This window comes from Notothenia coriiceps, unplaced genomic scaffold (assembly GCF_000735185.1).
Source record: "Notothenia coriiceps isolate Sejong01 unplaced genomic scaffold, NC01 NC01_scaffold00017853, whole genome shotgun sequence".
Taxonomy (NCBI): Eukaryota; Metazoa; Chordata; class Actinopteri; order Perciformes; family Nototheniidae; genus Notothenia; species Notothenia coriiceps.
This window is the reverse complement of record NW_011350554.1, coordinates 632,771-654,789: the sequence shown is the minus strand read 5'-3', so window position 1 is coordinate 654,789 and position 22,019 is coordinate 632,771. Positions and strand designations below refer to the sequence as shown.

The following is a 22,019-nucleotide window of genomic DNA, read 5'->3' as shown; positions in this document are numbered from 1 at the left end:
TGTATTTTAGGAATGTGATGGAACTGCATAAATGATACTCCTCCTGTTGGTGGTGACCATAGTAAGAACAGTATCTTGACTGTTGGGGATTGGCACTCAAATATGCTCCAATTGCAATTATGGGTGTTTCCCATTATCAACTATTGTCATAACCAATTAATGGCTTGAGCCACATTAGCTGGTTTTGCAATCACTTCCTGCTTGTCTTGTTCTTTTGTTTGCCAACTCAATTATTTGTGTTTCAGATTGAATTGTGTTCGAAATGGTAAAAAAAACAAAGTGAAGACGTCCCCATGGACATTAATTTAATACATTATAGAGTTAAATATTTGATTTAATTGTGAAAATAATAAGCAGATGAATTGATAATTAAATAATTCCTTTAGTTGTAGCCCAAGTAATAGAAAAAAGGAAGGGTAAAATATTAAGGCAAGGATAATTATATATGTTTATAAACTTTACATAAAATGTACTTATATGTAGACACTTTTGTTAATTTACAGGCAGATCATTAGACAGTATTTTCGCAGCCATTGTTGGGAAATACTTTACCCTGATAGCTTTAAGAAGATAAATGTAAACCTTAATTTAACCTTATAAAGTGTGGATGGTGAAGTTGGCTCCATGTGGTCTTTTTCAGCGAATAAGAGTTTTTTTCTTTACATTTTCTGATGTTTTATATTATTTTGTCTATTACTTTCACCAAACCGAAACAAACATTTCATATTTTATGAATCTGTTCCCCACGGTTACCTCAGGTGATCCGCTGAGTCGACTCCACTGCAAAACATCTTCTGCCCTGAAGACTAACAATTGGTTACGATTACTAATGAACCTCTCTCATATTTAATCACAAGTAGTCACTCCAGGGGGCCAATCGGTGTTACCACATGTGTAAACATTCACCATACTCTAAAATCCAATATTCAGCACATTATCTTATTAGGAGAAGAATTTCAGGGACATTTCCGTGGAATTCAGGAAGATCGAGGATGAGCCCGCAAGCAAAAAGTTGCGTAGGAGAATCTCAGCCTAGAAGGGAAGTTAGCTGACTTTGCAACGGCTGTGGAACCACTGCACAGATTAATTTACTTTGCAAAGACAAAGCATATCGCAAATGTAGAATCAGGACAGTTTTTTAGATATCAGGACAGCACTACAATGCAGTTGAATTTGTTATAGATCTTTTCAACCTTTCCTAAAAATGTGATAATCTATAGGTCCTTTTTCCTACTTTCTACCAAATAGTTAGTCTCTATATTAAACAAATTGTAAGCGCGTTTAAAGTCATGTTGCTGTGCGCAATATGTATTAAATTCCCTTCATGGCCATTGTATTGAGATGATGACATTTTTTGGAAATAATACCATAACTAAATTTGAGAGTTTATAGGTGTGTTTGTTGTAATTCGGGCGACTCGATTAATTTTAGCAGCAACCAAAAAGTTACTGGCAGTGAAAGAGACACAAATAATTGGTGAGGGAGTTACATCCTGAGCCATGTATTGTCAGTAGCCTCCCACATATCACTAATATCCGCTTCATGTTGTACTCTGACCCTGGCTGCCTAGTTTAGATAGTGATGATGATAGAAAGGCCCGGGCGCGCGCGCGCGTGCGTGCGTGCGTGCGTGCGTGCGTGCGTGCGTGCGTGTGTGTGTGTGTGTGTGTGTGTGGTTGGCATTCAGCAACATGCCTCACAGGGATGCCCACCTGGCTGGCCTTTGCTCTGGCTCTGTGCTGCTGGGTAGAGGCGAGATAAGCCCTGAGAGGCAGCCCTCAGGGCCTGACAGAGACGCACTTCCCTGGAAGGAGGCTCCGGCTCTTATCAGCCTGATAAGCCCACACAGGAAACGGTGGCTCCGGGACCTGGTTGAACGGGAAGAAGAGCGTCAGCTGGACTCGGGGAGGCAGACTGTGATCTGGTTCTTCATAAAGTGCTCGCTGTAACCTGTTTTGATAGGCAGAAAGAGGATTGACATTCTGCTGTATGTACAAAACCCAACACACATCTAGAACTTAAAGTAATGCACCAAACAACAATATTGGTGATAGTACAGGCTAATCATTCCATTCTGTTCATGTCAAAAGACCATATTATACCATACTTGGCGAGAACATATCTTTAGATCACCGTTGTTTTTGTATTGATAACAGATGTCGAGTAGTGAGCGACCTATGACTTAAGTTGCCAGTTCTTCTGGAAAGTGATAACTAAAAGCTAGAATAAGGACGACCTCCGTTATCACAATTGATGAACATAATAAGCATCACTGAGGAAAAGGGGTGGACGGTGGGGGGGGGGGGGCATTTCCCAAAGAATAGATGAAATGGATCAATTTCACTGCAAACATTAAGGACACTGTCATATCTGAGTAAATATATGGACAGGACATGAAGTCAGTCAAGAAAATGTATACCTAGTTCCTATAGTTTGTATATTTTACAAAATATAGGGCAAAACAAACCTTGTTCTTCAAAAAAAAGCTGAGACAGACAGAATGGATGCCTTGAAAACTTGTATTCTCTGCTTTGTTATATATATTAAGTTATTAAGGTCATATATTTCCAAAATGACAGAAGCTCCCACCTCACATCTTCATACCTGTCCTGAGTCATAAAGATCATTTCAGTAGAACCTAGAAATTGAATATAATACCATACCAAAATACCTAATAGCTCGACAGTAGCCAAATCCCCCTTGCCATTTTGCATTTGCTTTTCATCAACTGCTAAAGAATGGCAGGGTTTTTAGGAGAGAATGAATGGAGATCCCAAAATTGGCTGGCCTGTCGGCAAGACTCGGATAAATATGTCAATTATGATTGTTTTCAGGTTAGAACGGCCAAGACCCACAAGTATTTGGGGCATTTTCCTTCAATGATTGATAATGGCATTGTCTGCAGTTGTTGCGCATACTTTCATACCAGGCATTTCCTTTGTGCACATGCACGCAGGAAAAGTGGTGCAATCGATAAGGTATGAGATCTTTATTTAATCAGCAGAAGGATACAGAAACTGAGGTTGACAGGGACTCCGGGCCAGGCCAACAGCACATGCCTGTACTCCAGAATACACATGTTTGGCTGCGATAAATCATCGTATTAGAAGATGTCATGGGGTGAGCATCACTTTCACAAAGCAGTTATCCACTTTTTTTTGACATTTGAAATTAGAGCCAGACCTTTATCCCAGTAGCAGACAAGAGGAAGCAAAGAGAAAGGTGATAATGATGAAGATAAATAGTAGGAAGTGCATAGAGAGGTAAAGAACAAAATGAAACAGATGAAAAGTGGAACAGGTGTACAGGGCAAAGAAAGAGACATTTTCCAAGGTAATGAGCTGAAGCGACTGTCTGTATTTGATCCTAGATACTGTGTGTATTGTAACTTAAAAACACTACAATGCTGCGTCTGGAAGTCTCCTCTATTGCTGTTTTTCAGATGCCAACAGCTAATGCAGTGGTACATCGCTATGACGACGGACGCCAAGTGCTTTCCACTATTTCCACCTGCAACAGACTCAGTGACTCTTTCCTAGCTTTGGGATGCAGTCACGTGTATAGTCCCTCTTTTTATTTGACGTCTAGAGTTTTCCATTCAATGGCTCCAAAGACGGTTCTGATCCGCATTCAGTCTGTTGACATAAACAATGGTTGAAAAAACATGTCCTATAGAATGCATCGCATAGACACAGAAGAGCAAACAAAAGATATCTGTAAATGGAAAATGCCTGAATACATAGATGTATTAGTCAGTGGTGATGGCCCTTTTGCTTATGATAACCTGCCTAATAGCATACACATGTATGTTAAGTATAATTATTACTCTGAATAAATATTCATGTTGTGCATTTTGTAACAAACTTCAAGGGTGCCATTACAAAAATATTTTGTAGTGTTTCGCATTAATGTTTTATTTTGCATGTGGACTTGTTAAACAGATAACTTTAAGTATTGGTCTCAGAAACACATCATTGATTTGGCTGTTATTAATATGAGATGTATAGTTATAGTACTAGTAGATGGAGATACAATTCAGTTTTGGGGGTTTTCCCTTTACTGTAGTGTTTTATAGCTTTTTGTGAATGGTCTGCAAAGGCTAAAATCCCAACGTTTCCTTTGTTTACTTCCACAACATAATGACATCACTATGTTACACTTGCGCTGCCATTGGCTAGCACTTTTACAAATTGTCCGTGATATGCTAAGGGGAGGGACATCTCTAAGTAGTTGACACATTTTTACAGAGCCGGCCAGCTAACCAATCAGAGCAGACTGGTCTCTGGTTTCAGACAGGGTGAAAAGAGGTGCTGCAGCACAGGCAGTATGAGAAAAATAAAGAGCCTTTTGAACATTAAAGCATGGAGACATGTCATATGAACCTGATAATTAGCATTATATAATAACCAAATTCACGGGGGTCATTACAACAACATTTGGTAATGCAGTGCGTCTATGTTGTATTTTTTAAATGTGTCATTGTAAACCTGATAAGAATATAAACTTTGACCTAAAATCTATCATTGATTAGGCTGATATTAATATTAGAGGTATAGTGGTTATAGTAGGAGTAGAGTAAGAAATTGTAAAAGTAAGGCCAGGAAAAGTTTTTTTATTTGTTTCCATGTTCTAGGAGACACGTCCTCTCCTGCAAATTCCCTAATTACAGAACAACCCCGTTAGCAAAGTTTCCAGTCGAGGGATTCTACTGTGGATTTCCCTTTTTTCCTATAAAGCCAAAGCTGGTAATTATTCCCCTCGGCCATTTTTGTACTCTTGTTTTTCACCTTATAACCAACTCCCTGCACACTCCCTCCCTCCCACTGAGGCTCTCTACAGTATATGAATAATCATAAGTAAATAAGACTCGAAAGAAAAATCTGTGAAAGGAATTCCTGAGGAGATCCCGGGGAGCTGTTGACCTACTCTGCACTCCTCTGGTGCTTTTTTCCACACTCAGCACATCTTTCATCGCTGCGATCTTGTCATATGAAGTGCTTCTGCATAGAATAAATTCAACATGTGCAGTGGAGAATTCTAGGCTTGTATTCCGAAATAATCAATCAATTAAACCTCTTGATAGGAAATGTCAGAGCTCACTTTTTGGTGATCCAACACAGATATGTCTCCAAAGGCTGTCATGTGGAGCCGATGCTGAGAAAAGCAGCATAAGACTTCAAAACCCAGACCTCTTTCTCTAATCCTCCGATCGGTGGTGAGCGAAGTCATCTTATCTCCGGCGGCTTTAGTATATTCCCTCGTGTGAATTTCATCCAAGCTAAGGGGGTATCTGTAAATCTTCTTCATGTTTGGGTTTGTCTACGGGAGGCTCGCTGGCTCTGTAACTTTGAATCGCCTTCTGAGAAACATCCTGAGAGCTTTGAGGGCTCTTAATAATGACAGGTAGAGGGATTCAGCTTCCCTCTCCATTTACCGAGCAACAGAGCTAAACCACAGCAGGTATTTCATAAAAGGATTTCCTTACCTAAGCTATCATTAAAATGCTTTTACAATCATTTCAGATGACATGTTTTTTAAATGATTTATCCAAAGGTGAATTTTCACTTCTCAGGTTTTCTGTTTCCTTGCTACTTAATAAAGGAAAACTGCTGACTTTTCATTTTTACACTTGTATTAATAACAGGCGAGGCATGTTTAATGTCCACAGATTTGGACAGTGTTTTTTGCTCTTCTGCCATTGACTGACGTCATATTTCCTGTCAATAGATGACGGAAAAAGGAGAAGATGTCTGGTTTTCCTCTGTCTTTCATGGGGAGCGGCTCAGTCCACAATCTGATTTTTGGTATGCCAAAATGGCCTCCCAGTCTATATCCAAAGGGAACTTCAGAAATAATTACTTTGAAATTGTACTGTTTGTCATCTTGTACATATGGCTGCTACAATTCACCATTGAGGTGGAACAAAGTAAGGTAAAGGTTGGTGATGAAACACACCTTAACTGAGAACCATTTAGAATGAGCCATCACACAGCAGCACAACTGAGCATTGTAACAAGCAGGATTTACAGCACAATCAAAAAATGTACTGTTTTAATTGCCCAAAAAATACAAAGTTTACAACATAAAGCGCAACTTGTTTATTAAGATTGACAACAATCAAATAGATTAATAAAAACATATACAAAATGCAGAATAATTTATAAATAAATTAACAAAAAAAGCAAAACGCTCCTTCCCTCAAACATTAACACACGCAGACTCGCACATACATATTTGGAGCATTTACTGTTGGGTACCGGCTAGGGCTGCTTGATTATGGCAAAAATCATAATCTGGATTATTTGGGTCAATAATTGATATCACGATTATTAAAAACGATTATCCATTGACTAAAAAAAAATGTGAACAGTATGTTTGTAACAGTTGATTACCCTGAACTTTAAGTATAATTCAACTGCAAAACCAATAAAAAAATGAATATATCAATAATATATCAATTCATTTATTGATAATATATCAATAAATCAATAATTGTTTTATTTCGATTATGTTTTCATAATCGTTGCAAGCCAAAATCGTAATTGCGATTAAAATATGATTAATTGAGCAGCCCTAGTACCGGCACTCCATCAATGCAGTCAGAAAATAATAAGACCAATAACTAAAAAAAGCATCCCCAACACAAGCACATGGCAACTCACCAATACATCCACCCTCACAGGGAAATGGAAATAATCTATAAATTCACTTACACACAAAGAGATGATTAAATGAGGAAACCATTTACAAATATCTTTAAGGGAATCAGTTGCAGAGTGTCAGTTGTTTAAACTAGTCTCACTAGTCCCATTAGCTCCAGGAGTACACAACTTTAGATAAACAACACCCAGAGAAGTAAGAACACATTGTCAGGTCATAATTGATTGAGAAGGCATCACATTTATTTTTTAAACAGCTGTAATGCCATCTTGTAAAATGTCCATTTTAAGCTTGGAGGTATTGTGTGCTGACATATCTGGGCAGTCAAGTCTCCATACTCTGTCTGGTATGTTATAACAGGAGGCCTCCAGAAAATATTGCAGTAGGCTATTTAGAAAGTGGATGAATGGACAGTAGACACCATGAGACAACATACTGTATGCTTTAAGAGCAGATCTAAGCCTCAAATGAAAGAGAACCTATCTTGAACACACAATTAATGTTTTGTGTGCAGCCATGTTGTCATAAACGAGTCTCCCTCCAATAAGAAAATACTTGTCAAAAATTGGTAAAAGCATACGCTACTTAAATTGTGATCTAATAATAATAATGGGTTGAATTTATAAAGCACTCCATATTTGACTTCAAATCCCGAAGTGCTACAAGCAGTGAGCATGAACAGTATAAAAACATTGCAAAACACGGTAGAATGAATAAAAAGCAATAAAAACAAACAATATAAATAAAATAAAAGGGTGGTAATAAATAAAAGGTCTAAGGAAAGGCTCTATCTAACTGTACTTAGGTCTAGATGAGATGGGAAACAACCTGTCCGAATCACAGTTACTGCAACATGGCAATAAATGATTTATTCTGTAAAGTGGAGAAACACATCCTCAAGTTGTTTGGCTGTTGTGGGTTCACTGCTGAGAATCACAGTTAAAAAGACTAAAAACAGCCCCGGGACTGACTAGACATCCATCTTCTTTTATAGAATGGAAACATTTTTTGCTCATTTTGTCGTATAAACAGCTGGAAATCAATCCGTCATAAACCTGCTTTTCAAACCCTTTTTCCCTTTCTTCTCAAAACTCATCTCTCATGTACTTTTTATCAAAATATCTTCACTCTCTTGCTCTGGCTATTGTGTCATTAAAACTTGTCCAGTCATTTTAGATAACCCCAGATTAACCAGATATCTAATTCTCTTTGTGGAAACAGTTTTATATTCATGGGTTGGCAGATTGTGGCAGGATAGGGTATCACACTCCTCGAATCTCCTTCCACTGAGAGCCAACTGAGGAGCTACTGTCTGTTCCAGTGTCTGGCTTAGTCATCAGAGGATGAGTATGAAAGCCTGATTGTAACCGAAGAATGCGGCTAAGCGTAGCTGTGTGGCGTGCTGCAGGATGATGAATGGCGTGCAGCAGGATGATGAATGGAGTGACATCCTGGGGAGCGGATGAGCAGACAGACGGTGGATGTCTGGACTGGAGTCGGGGGCACTTGTCAAACCACTGGACCCCTAAAAATCTATCCCCTATTTTACTAGCGCTGCAGACCTCTGCTCGCCACTGATGCTGATCATTTCAGCATCACAAGGTGGGACCATTAGTTATCAGATTTGAGTTGTGTAACCCAAAATGGCCATGTGTAAAATATCAAAGTCCACGTCCACATATGATGTGAGCTTTCCGTTGTGTTTTCATGCACATGTGCTTCTAATTGTGTGTTTTGCTGGCATATTTGCTGACGTGTGTGTTTGTGTGATCAGACACAGGAGACTCCAGCGTGATGTGTCTCATCTGGTCTCAGAGATCATTAGGCTCCTGTTCAGTTGGTCCAGGGGGAAAGAAAGAGGCCATTATGGTTCACAGGGATCATCACTCGCTCTAACTACTGATCCAACTAACACATCATCATCATCATCATCATCATCATCTTCTTCCTGGCAGCAGACACTGCTGTTCAGACATACTGCACCACTACAGCAGAGCTGGGTTCTACTCCAGAGGGACTTACATGAGCATAATTTCCTAGATTGCAAGTACGGTACTGTATATCAAGCAATAAAGACAGAGAAGTAGTCCACATACTGATTTGAACATTTAACACTTTAACCAAGAGGAAATTGTTGCAATTGATAAATTTGAACACACAAAATATACTTTTTGATTCTCTGAGGACGTCATTATCTTGATGTCCATTGGAAATGAAAGCTGAGAATTACTCAGATAAAATGCTATAAAAATGAAAACGGAGCAAAAACATATTGGATTCATCTGTAATGGTGAATGTTTAGCATTATGTCGTTTAATATGAATCAATTATAACATTACTGTTAGTTAAAATAAATTCTCAATTGATCGCATTTGCACCAGTCAAATGATAATCTGTTTATTAATATATAGTATTGCAATATTTTATGTGTTTAACAAAAATTACCCGGTCGGTTATTAACACTACAAATTCAATAAAATAAGAATCTGTGACATCGTTATCAAATGTAGATACCTGGTTACACTCACAGGACATGTAAACGCCCCCCCCCCCACACACACCCACTCATGAACAGATACTGTATACACAGACCCACTGTGCTGGGGCAACACATGCACAGACTCCATCCAGTCAAATGGCAGTTCAAAGGCGAGGTGAGCAGTAAATGGAGATGAATTGGGTGGCGTCCCTGTGTCCGCTCGTCATCACTGACGCTCCCCAGATTCCGTACCGCATCTCCACGTCTTCATCACACCGAAGCATGGACAGCTCTCTCGGCTGTGGCACATATACGTGTGTGAACTCCCATCCCTCCCTACCCTTCCCTCCTTCCTGTGGCTGGTTTGCATTATTTTCTCCTTAGAGCAAAATGGGATCTTTCAGTGTGCGCTACAGTCAACTGGCCTGTATCAAAGGCGCTGCATGCTCTAAAAACCCATGTCAGTTTCATCATTCTTTTCGCCCATTCTCATCATTAAAGGAGGTATTTCTGCTGGGTGGCCTCGATGTTATACTGTTGGATCATCTCCTGAGTTTCATTGCAGGTTTTAATGGTGCCAGTAATGTATGGCCTACAGTTTTAGAGGACGAAATGTCATGGCCATGAAGAACGTCTATGAACCCTTTCTTCTCATACACACAGACTCACCTATGAAAGCACATGTGTACAATACACTCAAATATGACGCATAAGCTTGGTAACATTGCCAATGGATGGACAATGGATAAAAAATGGATTTAATGCACCTGGTACTTAACATTAGCCCTGTAGGGTTTCTTTTTGATCTGTCCCATTGGAGACGTTTCGCTAATGTGCTATATTGCCATGAGTTAGAGCCGAGGCTAATGGTATTTGCAGACGATTCATGGAGTTTGGTTTAACCTGTTTGGAGAATGGGGAATGACAGTGCCAGCAAAAACTACTTTTTTCTCTGGAAACTTTCTTTTTTTTAAACAGTTTTTGATGGAAAACTTCTGATCTTATCTGAAATATCCTGATGGAGGAAGCCTATATATTTTCACATATGCTCTATATGCTAAGGGTAGACATATTTTTCTTGTCATCTTATACAGGTTGAAAGGTTACAGAAGCTCCCCGAGGTATTAACCGCACTCCTATGATGTGCATATGTGTCTCTCTATTTTAATGTGTGATAAAGATTTTATGTTCCTGTTTCAAAGGGGAGGAAGCGAATGAGTAAAATGGAACATTTTTTTCAGCTGTGTTCTCAAATTCCTCTCCAAAAACGCTTCTGGATTTTATTTCGCAGTCTGATTTTTATGGTACAATATAAAGGATGGATAGGGTCTTTCGGGGTAGATTCCAAATGGGGAATGTGAACTTCTCTGTTTCTGTTTCCTGTGGCCTACTGTGCCAATAAATATGAACAAACTTTTCTTCATTTCTACCCTCCAAAGTTGCAAACGTGTTTTCATTTGAGAGATTTAGCAGAGTTTCCACAGAAAAGCTCACACAGTATAAAGCCCCCAAGGTTCTTACGTGGTTATTTACACATTTTTCATTATCAGTGTTACGGTCGGTTGAATCTGAATAGCATCATTTAAAATTATATAGTGGTATTTGACAGCTGGCTGTTATAACAAGTTTGGAAAAGGTACATGAATACTGTTTGAGTACATTTAGATTCCTTTAAATGCCAAAGGGTGTCCATCTGTGAGTTTGTATCGTGCATGTTCCTCGCTGCCTGTCATGGATTCCTTGAATGAAAAATGAACGTGGAGGTAAATGAGCTGTGAGGTATCAGCTTTGAAGCAGATTCTGCTCTGAATTGATGTAGTGTGACTCCTAAACCCACTGTGGGATTTATTTCTTCTTTGGATTCTCTCCCACCTCTTGTGTCTGGAGTCTTTCACTGGTTATGTTCCATTTCAGAGGACCCATACGCACGCACGCACGCACACACACACACACACACACACACACACACACACACACACACACACACACACACACACACACACACACACACACGGTACACAAGGTGACCTAAATGTAGCACCTCACCTTAAAAGGGGTCATCCAATCAGTGGACATTAAAGATATTACTGAAGACTGTAAAATATGGCTTGAGTGATGAATGCACAGCTTAGCCGTGCTGTACTGTATACCACAAGTCTTTAAGTATCTCACAAACTAGGCCAGATGAATAAAAGATGGAGCTGAAGATTTGTGGCTTTTTCTATCGTCGGAGCATAAAAGTTTAATTGACAATTTAACATTAGAGAATGCGGTGGACGTGGGTGTTGTATGAAAAAAGATTTCAGGTTTGGCATGAACAAAGTTTGGTCCCGACTCCCGATTGACGTCAGACTTAACACAGTGTTTGAAATGTAAATAGTGTGCTGTGTCAGCATAAGCGCAGACTTCTTCTCCCCAAAAAATGCTTTAAAGTTTGGAGAATGTGTTTCTCAGCGTCAGACTCTGTAAAGTCTAGCCATTTCTAGATATTTTCCTAACTTAAGTCAGAACTGATTATGTCTCATTGATTGGGTAGATTTGATAGAATTTAGTTTGAGGAGTTGGAGAAACTTCCCCAGGATAATGAAAACTGAACATTTCACATCAAATAAGTTGGATGTCTGTCACTAATAGAAAGATATTTTTCCTTCTTCGGACGTTTTTTTCAATTCATTTGAAACGGCTTTGTACTGTAAAGCATGAGCAAAGATATTATAGCACAACATGTTACTGTCAGTATATTTCTGGGTTTCTGGTGTGTATTTATCCGTTCTTGCAAGCATTCGTGTGCTTGCCTCTTATAATGCAAGTTGTGTTCTTCTTGCTATAAACCACAATTTAGTTTCTCCCTTTTTTTCCGTGGCTTGTCCGACAAGGAACGCCATGATTAATGACCACTCAAGGTCTAATGAAAGCACGTTAAAGCAAAGCAAGTATTTCAACATGGCATGGCACAAGGCAGGAACCAGGGCCTGGCCCATGTTTCCCCAATGTTTGACCTGCGGTTACTCATTAGCCCTTTTCAACCTCGCTTTTGTAAAGCCGTTTGTGTTCCTTGGAGTCTATTATGCCACCATCATTATCATCATCTCCAAAGCAAGACAAACACGCCTTTCGTTGCTATGTTCAGCAGAGATAAACAATAATCCCAGGAATAGAGAACTGGTATTTGGTTTGTTGGACAAGGTATATTTGTCGTACTTTTCTTTTGTATTACTTTGGCTGTTTGCACTGTAATAGAATTTAATTATGAGTAAACATGTCCCCAGAGTTTCGAAGCTGGGGAGTTTTCTTCCGTAATGCTTTGAAATGTGATCAATAAACCCATTGATGCCTAACACAGGAAAATAAGAAAACTGCAGCTACAATCCGCCAGCACTTCCTTTTCATTGCACACGTCACTGTTTTACAGTCCGAATAACAGCTTGAGCTACAACATTTGTTTTGGTGTTGAGAGACGACAATGTCTTGGACCAAAGTTTTTCACAAGTAGCTAGTTTACAAGCTAATATTCAGCTAAAGAGTCCACAGTTAATATCCAATTGGTTCCAAGATTGGGGTAAGAAGTACATATCGTATATTGTCCAATGCGTTCCACTCTCTCCATATACTTTTTACCTGACAAAGCCAACTCAAACGTGATTGGTCAATACAGACTACAGACGGAAACCAGAATGCTTCCAATTTTGTCCCGTTGCCTACAGAGTCTACATTCATATTCAGATATCTGTTATCTCTGAAAGATAAGTAGTTTGTTGCCTGAATGCAAGGGCACGTGTTATTTGGAATATGTCTTTGTTGTTATTGTTAAATGTGAACACAATGAACCCTTTTAAAAATGTTTTGAGTCATCTAGAAGCACAAATGCCTTATATTTTCCTGCTTTTCGAATATGACGTATTGCTGCTTTTATCTGTTCTTATCATTATGAATATTATATATTTATGTTTTGAACTGTTGGTTGGAAAAAGCAAGCTATTTATAGACAACAAGACCACTGGGATTTTTGATTAGATGTTTTCAATTATTCAGTACATTTTCTGTAAACCCAAAACATTTATTTGCAAAACAAACATAATTAGGGCCAAGTGTGTCTGCAAGTTTGTATGCGAGTGCCCATTCGACTATACGGTGCATCAGTATTTTCAGAGACATGCGGCATGTCTGGCTCGTCCTGGTTACATGTGGCCGGCCATTAATGGGGCTCTATGACTGAATAAACAGCATCAGAAGCGCGCTGTGGACTGGGTCGTCTACAGCTGCACTGGTCCCCACAGGAAGCCAAGAATGTAAAATATAGCTAGTAGGCACCATAAAGGAACTGCAGCTATCTGCCTGGCCTGGCTTTGGCCTGGCATGGAACAGCCCGGCCATACGTGGTGGTATCACACATTACATTTTCATTTAGCTGACGCTTTTATCCAAAGCGACTTACAATAAGTGTATTCGACCAAGAAGATACAAACTTGAAGAAAACAGAATCATATAAGTACAATAGGTTTCATAGAGCCAAAACATTTCAAGTGCTACTCAACTGGCTTTAGATAAGCCAGTCCTTTATTAGTATATAAGTGCTTTGTTAGTATGTAAGTGCTCGGTTAGTATCTAACTTTTTTCATTTTATTGCTCGAAGTGGAGTCGAAAGAGATGAGTTTTCAGTCCACACCCCTGCTGAATGATGGATGTATCCCCAGCCAACAGGGAAACCTGTTTTGAAAAGCAAGGACATGGAAAAATTGTTTGTACCACCCTGTGAAAAATCAATGATGAAATGCTCCTTTCTTGTAAATATGATTTCAAAAATATACAGCACCACAAGGTGACTTTGTTGTGTGTTCTAACATCTGAGTTGCTTCAAAGCTGCTGGACACTTTTGCTGTGATTTTTTGAAGATCAAAGCAAGGTAGAGGTAAAGACAGATGCAGTTTGAGGTACAGCTGAGTTATTATAGAGCAGAGACCACCAGACACATGCATATTTCAGATGAGGCCACTATCAAAGATGAGGGGGGAGGCCTGTAATCGGGACAGATTGTTTGCTTTGGCTGAGGCACAGGGTGATGCTGGTTAGAGAGGGGGGGAGCATATGGGCTAAGTTCTGAGGGGTCTTGGCCCACCTTAATATGGTGGGCACGCAAAGACGGCCCCCTGAAGACACGCAGGCGATGCCAGGAATCTTAAGCCACGTATTCGTGCCAACAGCTTCTATTGAAGTCCTCCCTGCTGCCTTGGCCACTACATAGCATCTTATCCCCTCACATACATTTTCCTCCAGCCGTTTTTCTACTGTACCCCTTCATTTCGCCTCTGTGCGCTTCTTCAAAGTGGACCCCTCTGGTGATTAATCCATTTGAATGAGTATCTCTTTCCAGAGGACAAGATGAGCTAAGTGGCCAGGGGAGGAAGATGTGAGTGGAAAACCAAACCAACAGACGGTTTGGTTGAAGTCTGCCTGAAGTAAAATGCTGCCATGCAGGAATAGACCCCATGCAGGTTAAGGTGAAGACTCATGGGGACCCTTTTTAATACACTCAATTCGTTCCTGTGGCTTGTTGACAGTGACCAGAAACTTTTTTTTTCCCAGGACACTGTTTCTGTAATGCTTGTGTAGACAGCTCCCATGGTGGGCTGTTTGATCAGCAAGAACCATGACGTGTATGCGTGTGTTTGCACGTGTGCACAAGCTTTATTTGTATAATATATTATTTGTATTATAATGTAGTTCCTGATGTGCCGAGTGATATGCTCACTCAGCAGAACTGGGTTTCTGTTGGTGTGTCCAGCCAATGACTCAACTAATACCCTAATGCCAGTAGCCACAGCAAACGGGTTTCGTCATGTGTGGAAAAAAGGATAGAAAACATGGTCTAACGCATAATAACCTAATACGAAACAACTTTAATGTTCTTTCAACGGAATGAGCTTTTTCACCTCAAAGACAAGATTAGGGACATTATCACATTGCCATCCATGCATGAATTACAATTTTATGAAAATGGCTTTGAAAATGGATGAAAATCCATCCCAGGGGGAATAAAAAACAAAATAAACTTTGCAAATTTAAAATGATATTAATGGTGTTTGGGGTCAAAGCGGCTGAACAAGGTTTATATTTTGAAAGAGGAAGAAGGCCGGAGGGCCACAAATACAATGTGGAGATTGTTCTGGCTGTTTTCTGAAGACATTATTTATTTATAGTTGTCAAATGTTTAAGTGTAATCATAGGCAACATAAGCAAGGGCTTAATACTGGATTAGAACAATGTGCCTTGTGTAAGAACCTCCCAAATGGAAACATTTGTTCTCATGAGTGATCTCAAGAAAACATGTCACTCACCAATTTTCCTGTATTGAGAATTAGGTCCAAACAAAGTTACTTTGTTGAGATTTTCCTGATTTTATTGGCAAATTCTGTCTACTTATGCAGTTCCGTCTTTGAAAGAAATAGCGCTTTTGCTTCAGTAGCTGCCTCATGGTCTAAACTCAAATTACTGTGCAAAGGAACGTCAGCTGTTATATCATCTAACAATGTAACTTGATTCTGGTGGCCAGCATTAAGTTGAAGCAAGCATATTACAACAAGTTTGTCCAGTCAGAAATATTTGGTCTTCTGAAACCCTTGCACCAGCATACATTATAGAACATTTTTGTAAGAGGAGTCAGGATAAGAACCTTTTTTTAATTATTATTATTATACCAAGTTCCTTTATCTACAGAGTTTTTGCAGAAGTCTCAGGGACGTGTCATCATCAAGAGCCAGAAAAAGTTTATCTATTACAATTGACTGTGATTTAGCGAAAACCAAAATAAGGGTTCCCAGTTGTTTTTAATCAAGACCAGTATGAAAATAATCAAATTAAACTCTAGGAACATTGTATGTGTGCACACATATTTGTCTGACTGAATAATGGGCCGACACGTGGCTGCACACACAAATATGATACTAAACAAAGCAGACGCCTTAGAGGTCTGACACCCTATTAGATATTTCCACTGTACTGTTATATAAGACTTTTCAGGGATTGTTTTAAAAGGAACACCCAAGCATTCTCAGGCAGGCTTCATAGCCCAGAGGAGACGTGGGGTTTTGGCTGGTGTTTTCCTCTACTCAAATCACTTACTGTGCCCAAATAGTGGTGTCTGGGCAGATTCGAGCTGGTTCCCATTTAGAGACAGTGGCTGGCTCCGGCCTGTAATTCGCAGAAGGGGAAACAAATTGCTCTCTGTCTCTCCCCGCGGCCAGTCTATTTCATGCTACTTTGGCTCTGCCATTCTTTTCCTTGCGTGTGTCATCCTTCCAACTATTTCAAACACTTTTGAGAGCCATTACCAAGGGCCTCTCGGGACGGGTGAAGGGTGTGGCCCGGTGGTTGTTTGGCTCGCTGGTTGGTAGAGAACACCACACCCTCTGTTCAAAGTACCCAACCACTGTAATGGCAGCTCGTATCCCAGCACTCATCAGGAGATGTGTCTGAAGGCTTAGTAGCTCTTATATTTCCAGTGATATCATTATTAGCGAGCCTCTAAGAAAAGTGGGTAGACGGAAACAGCTCGAGAAAGAAAGAGACATAATTGGGCTTCGCCTATCAGTCTGGTGTGTCATCGGGGCTCAGATATTCTCTGGTCCGGTGTCAAGAACCACAACGAGGACTGAAGTAGCAGCAGTTGGACTCATGGCCTCTATTCATGCACTACATCACTCGGCAAACACTTTTTTCTGTTACATATCAAAGGGCAGGCAGGATTAGGCTTAAACTTTACATTAGAATAAACCCGGTGCTGTTTTGCTCGACGCTTGGCCCTGTGCCACTCAAACAGCCTTGGGGGACCTGGGATTTAGAAAAACTCAGAAAACTATGGAAGGCTTTACAGTTTTCAGTAGTGCATCACTTTACTTTGATGATACATTAGCGGTTTGTTATGTTAAAGGGACATAAAAGTTAATATTTTTCTTATACTGAAATGCGTTCATACTTTATTGGCAAGTATGAAATGCATCAGTACTGTACTTTACAGTTATAGTGGCATTTTTCTGTTGCTCAAGTTTTTATAGGACCTTTTTTTTTACCATCCTATGCTTGCTAATTTGTTAAATGCACATTTCAAAGGCCTGCACCTAAGGTTAACTGTGATTGATTCCAAAACTCAATCAGTTTTCTAAAGAGTGCAAATACATCTGTATTCAATGTTTATAAATGAACGCAACCCTAAAATGAAAGCCGACAAAAAAATACCTCGAACTTCCTTAATCACAACATGGTTTTCATAACAGTAAGCTGTGATGTTCATATCATGGGAATTTTTTGAAAATAAAATTGCAAAACCTTTATTTAGGAAAGCACTTTCACCTCTGCCCTTTATCTTTATTAAGACTTTGTTTCACTTTCTTTTTCTTTTATGCTTCAGTGGTTTGGGTTTGTTTCAGTTTAGTCTCCTTCTGTCCTGGAAGTGACAAAAAGGTACAATCCAAGCCCCGGTGGATCAAGGAAGGAGCCTATGAGAATAGTTTCTCAACACGTCACAAGTTCTACACTCGCATCTGACAGGCTTTCAGGTTTCAGATGTGCCACAAGTGCCTAGCAAATGACAATGTATTCGAGTGAAACAAATTGAGAATGATTGAGAGGATAGTTGGAGAAAGACAGTGCATAAGTAAGTACTCATTTAAGTTATAGATCTATAATACATTGATGAAAACCGAAAATAATTCCGTTAACAAATCAATGTTGGTAATTTATTCAGTCACTGAGGGACTCTTACCTGAGCCTTAACATTATTCTAACCTTAGCCATGACACAAACTTCACCCCTCATAAAAGACCAGACAAACTGTCTCCCCTCTGTCTCAAAGTCAAACAGGTCCTCTCAAAGACGAAAGTACAATAACACTCGCACATACACCAAGCCCATATCCTCAGACCTGTCAACCATGTGCAGTAAACATATTACTAAAAGCACTTATCCACACACTCCTGTTTTATGTTCACACACGTGTTCACCATGTTCTGCATCTGGTTTGTGTTCATTTAGATGCCCCTAGCTGTCCGACCGGCCCCCACCCTCTTTCCGTCTCTTTCTTTCTCTCTATTGCTTGTTCTTTTTTTCTGAGTGTACAGGGAGTGATTTCTAAGACTTTGTGCATCCTGTTTGCTTGAGGGGGAGAGGAGCCTCTGGCTGATTAGAGGAAGCCCCATATCAGATAGCCCTCCAACCCCCCTTCTTTTTGTGCTGATGCCTGGGTTTAATACCTTTTTTATACCTCAGCCTCCTCATCACCGACCTGTGCTGTAAATCTGACCCCGTGACCCCAACCACAAAGCCCTACTGAGGGAAGCTCGAGCTCTAACTGCAAACACATACATATTCCTCAAAACTCTTAATTTTTTTTAAAGTTGCGGTTTGTTTATTTTCTAATCAAACTGCACAACGGAGACGGTGAGGCCATATTTCTTTTGTTGATTTTTAAATGAAGAAGAACATCTAAGAAAATCTATCTTTTTATAAATTGTTGAAAACATAGTATCCACTAAGTCTAAAAAACGTTGCTGTCCAAAGCAAGAAACTTTAGTAAAAGCCCAATTTAAATCAGAAACCTTTATCCAAGTCTGATGATACAGATGGAGCAAAACACTATGTAATAGGAAGCAGGTTTTGAGAATGACTCTAGCTAAGAAGCGACCATCTTTTCTAATACCCTCTTTCTTCGTCTTCTTTTCCTCCTCAGTCAGCGGAGCTTTTTTGCCTGCCGTTTCCACTACCTGGATAACCACTCTAAGCTTTTTTTGTTGAGTTGCCTCCAAATGCTCTCTGGTAAGCAGTGATGCAGTGTGTATGAATTTTATTGTGAAGGTCAGAACGCAATGAGCAATAAAGAGTTCATAGGGTTTATAGAGTATAGGTGAATATGAAGTGCTATCCTCCTTCTTTGCGCTGTAAATAGATGGTAGAATAAACTGTTCTTGCACAAACATTCTAGGTTCTTATTCCACAGACATCTTGCACATGCTTTCAGTAATTTCCTTCATCACCCTCATCAACTCAAGCTTTGCAGTACAAGTGCAGTCAAACCTTGCATGGCTCTACTACTACTGTACAACATCTCCTCGAAGTGTTCCTTATACTCCAACTGTGCCTTATATTATTATATCTCTTTGATTAGCTCTTTCAGACTTCCCTTTTCTTCAGCGTTCTTCCATTTGCGAGCCCTTAAGTGTCTTCCCTGCCAAAAAAAGCCTGAGCCAGTAGTCAGTCATCACGTAGTGAGTAATACAGAGAGCTCATCATGCAGAACAAAGGCATCGCCCATACTCTCTTCACTGACAGACAGTATATTTTCAACAGCCTTTTTTCAGCCAATAGGAATATTTTTAATATCTCCTTTCATGAGTGACTGAGGCCAGTGTTTTTGAACCCTCTTGAGACTAACTTTTAACAGCAGAGACGAGATTTCAAGGCCCCAACATTTTGTAAAATGTAGAGTTTCTAAGAATTTGCAAGACTCTCTAAGTCTCTAATCTGTCCCTTTTTAATATTCAGTTTGATGGAACTGCTTTTGTTTAACAAAAAGATTATGTGTTAGCAGTCTTAGGAAGATGTTAAATAGCTGTCAAATGTTCTGTGTCTCTGATTAAATCTTCTGATGTGGTTTGTGAGCTCAGAAACCGATGCTGCGAATCAACATGCAGGGCAAAGCACACATTTTATGTTTTAAAAAGAGACAAATAAGACAGAATGGTCACATCAAGTTGCTTTCCTTGCATTCTGAAGAAATCATGCCATACATGGAAAATACATCTTTTTAAATGGAGTATGGACAAGATGAGTCTTCAGAAGTCTTCACAATCAGAGTGGTTATATATTCCTATCCTCACTTTCCTACCGTTCCCGTACCACAGAGAGTTAATCCAAAACCCAAAATAAACTGACAAATCTGAACTACAGTTTAAAACGGATATCTATCTAATTAATCTTTCAGAAAAAAGCTTAAGGGTGAAAAATAAATAGGTCTACATGTTGCTGCAAATTCTGTTTTAGTCAATCTCCCACCTGCCATTCCAACATCTGTCTTTCAGCGGCTGCCAGGTAGCCTCCAGCTTCCCTCCTTCATGCATTTAAACAATTACCACAATTTAACCTTCTATCATGTACACAGGCGCTCATTTGTAATATTTGGAGATAGTTCTTCAGCTCCTTCCCCATTTTCTTCATCTCTTCAGTGCATCAGCAGAGTGAAGATTTTTCCGTTTTACCGCAATGCCTGTTTCAGCCAAAGCGTGGCTAAAGCTACGATTTGAAGTGTTTGCCCCATTTGCAGTTAAATAAATGGGGTACGGTGAGCCAAAGTGGGTGTCAGCACACAGCACTGGGGAGCATGCAGGCGTGGAGCATGTGATTGGAATATATTGCCCAGGCGGTTTGTCGGATGCTGGAGGTCTCATCAAGTCTGTGTAAATGTTTACCCTGCACACAGTTTCCATTTCAGCCAGCGGCTCAGCATCACCTTACCACTTAGCGGTCCGTAGGTTTCAGTTCTGTCAACGCTACTGTCTCTCAGCTGGCACGCAGTAAAGGTACAGCCAGAGCTTCTTATGACATTAAGCACGTCTCCAGCTGCCATTTACCTTGTGTCACTAGCTTAACTCATTTATGAATTAATGGCTGTGTACATGTGTCACAGTGTCCCTGAATCATTAACAGAGAAAAGTTAATTGCATAGTTTGTGTTTTCTGCCGTCATCTGGTGAAGCTAGCGGGTATGGGGGATATGCTCACCTTAGAATCTTACATCAAACACCGAATCAAAACTCTACAGTCTTAGCTGCTTGAATTACATCAGAGAAACTATCATTCTTGAATCTGCAGTTTTTTTGGGGAAATCTCACACAAATAACCTGCATTTGGTTGTACACAACAAGGTCAAACAATGGGCAGCTAACTAAATACCAGAACATGGGCTACACAGCAAGAGGCGAATGAAGAAGACAAAGCGACAATTCCTGCATTTACTAAAACTTTTCCATTCCTGTTTAATTCATGATCTACTCTTAGTGTTTGTGTATCTTTTTCAAAGGCTTGCTGAAAGACAGATTTGGGCTGATGATGCCATGGCCACTTAAAAGTTCATTGTCACATGTCGGATTTCTCGTTTCATGTTTCTCTATTTTTGCCTCCGACTTGCATTTTTTAATCCGCTTTTCACCATCTCCAGCCCACCTTGATTTGCACATATGGAAGTGGAAAGACAGTACAGCAGAGCAGAAAGCACAGCCTGTACTCACAGTCCAAATAAATCAAAAAGATTCAGAGGCCCTAAGAGACAAAAGCTGCAATCTGTGATCCTTTAGCCACAGCTAAGGGCTTCGGCTCGAATGATTCATCACATGATGATTAGTTGTGGCCGGGCTGGTATCCTTTCTCTTCAAACCCTGGCCCTGTTGGAGGCTATTTTGGAGATGAACGGGCACTCACCGCTAACCAAGCTTCAGATGTGGAAAATAAATAAGTGTTATGTCTCTTAACAATCTGACAAACCTGCAAACCATATGAGCTGCACTGCAGATTTGGTTTCACTGCTGTGTGTGTCTATGCCAGCTTTCTTGCGAAGTTGTTTGGGTGTGCAGAGTGTGTATATGACAGAGAGCGAGAGATGGTTGGGGTGTTTGTGGATGCAATGTGGAATGGATTACAAGTCTAAATTCAGTAATTAGACAGTAGTTACTTGTTCCAATAGACGGCAATGATTTTAAAGTGAAACAAAATGGTATTTCATACTTTATAAGGCTATTTGTTATTAAGTAAGAGGTTACTTTTTTTGTGGTAATGTTACTGTAAGGCAGAAAAGATTCCAATTGTCAAACTTACTGAAAGGACAACAGGAACTCGGTA

The 22,019-nt window shown here is 39.8% G+C and overlaps 1 protein-coding gene across 1 annotated transcript in view; it reads left to right on the top strand.

Annotated features, from left to right (window-relative positions):
• The first annotated feature begins 1,690 nt into the window (after window positions 1-1,690).
• LOC104950622 (RNA polymerase mitochondrial) overlaps window positions 1,691-22,019 on the top strand; it is a 70,515-nt gene continuing 50,186 nt past the window's right edge. The window contains exon 1 of the mRNA XM_010777163.1: window positions 1,691-1,915. Coding sequence (XP_010775465.1) covers window positions 1,691-1,915 — 225 coding nt within the window. The remainder of the gene's footprint in view (window positions 1,916-22,019) is intronic.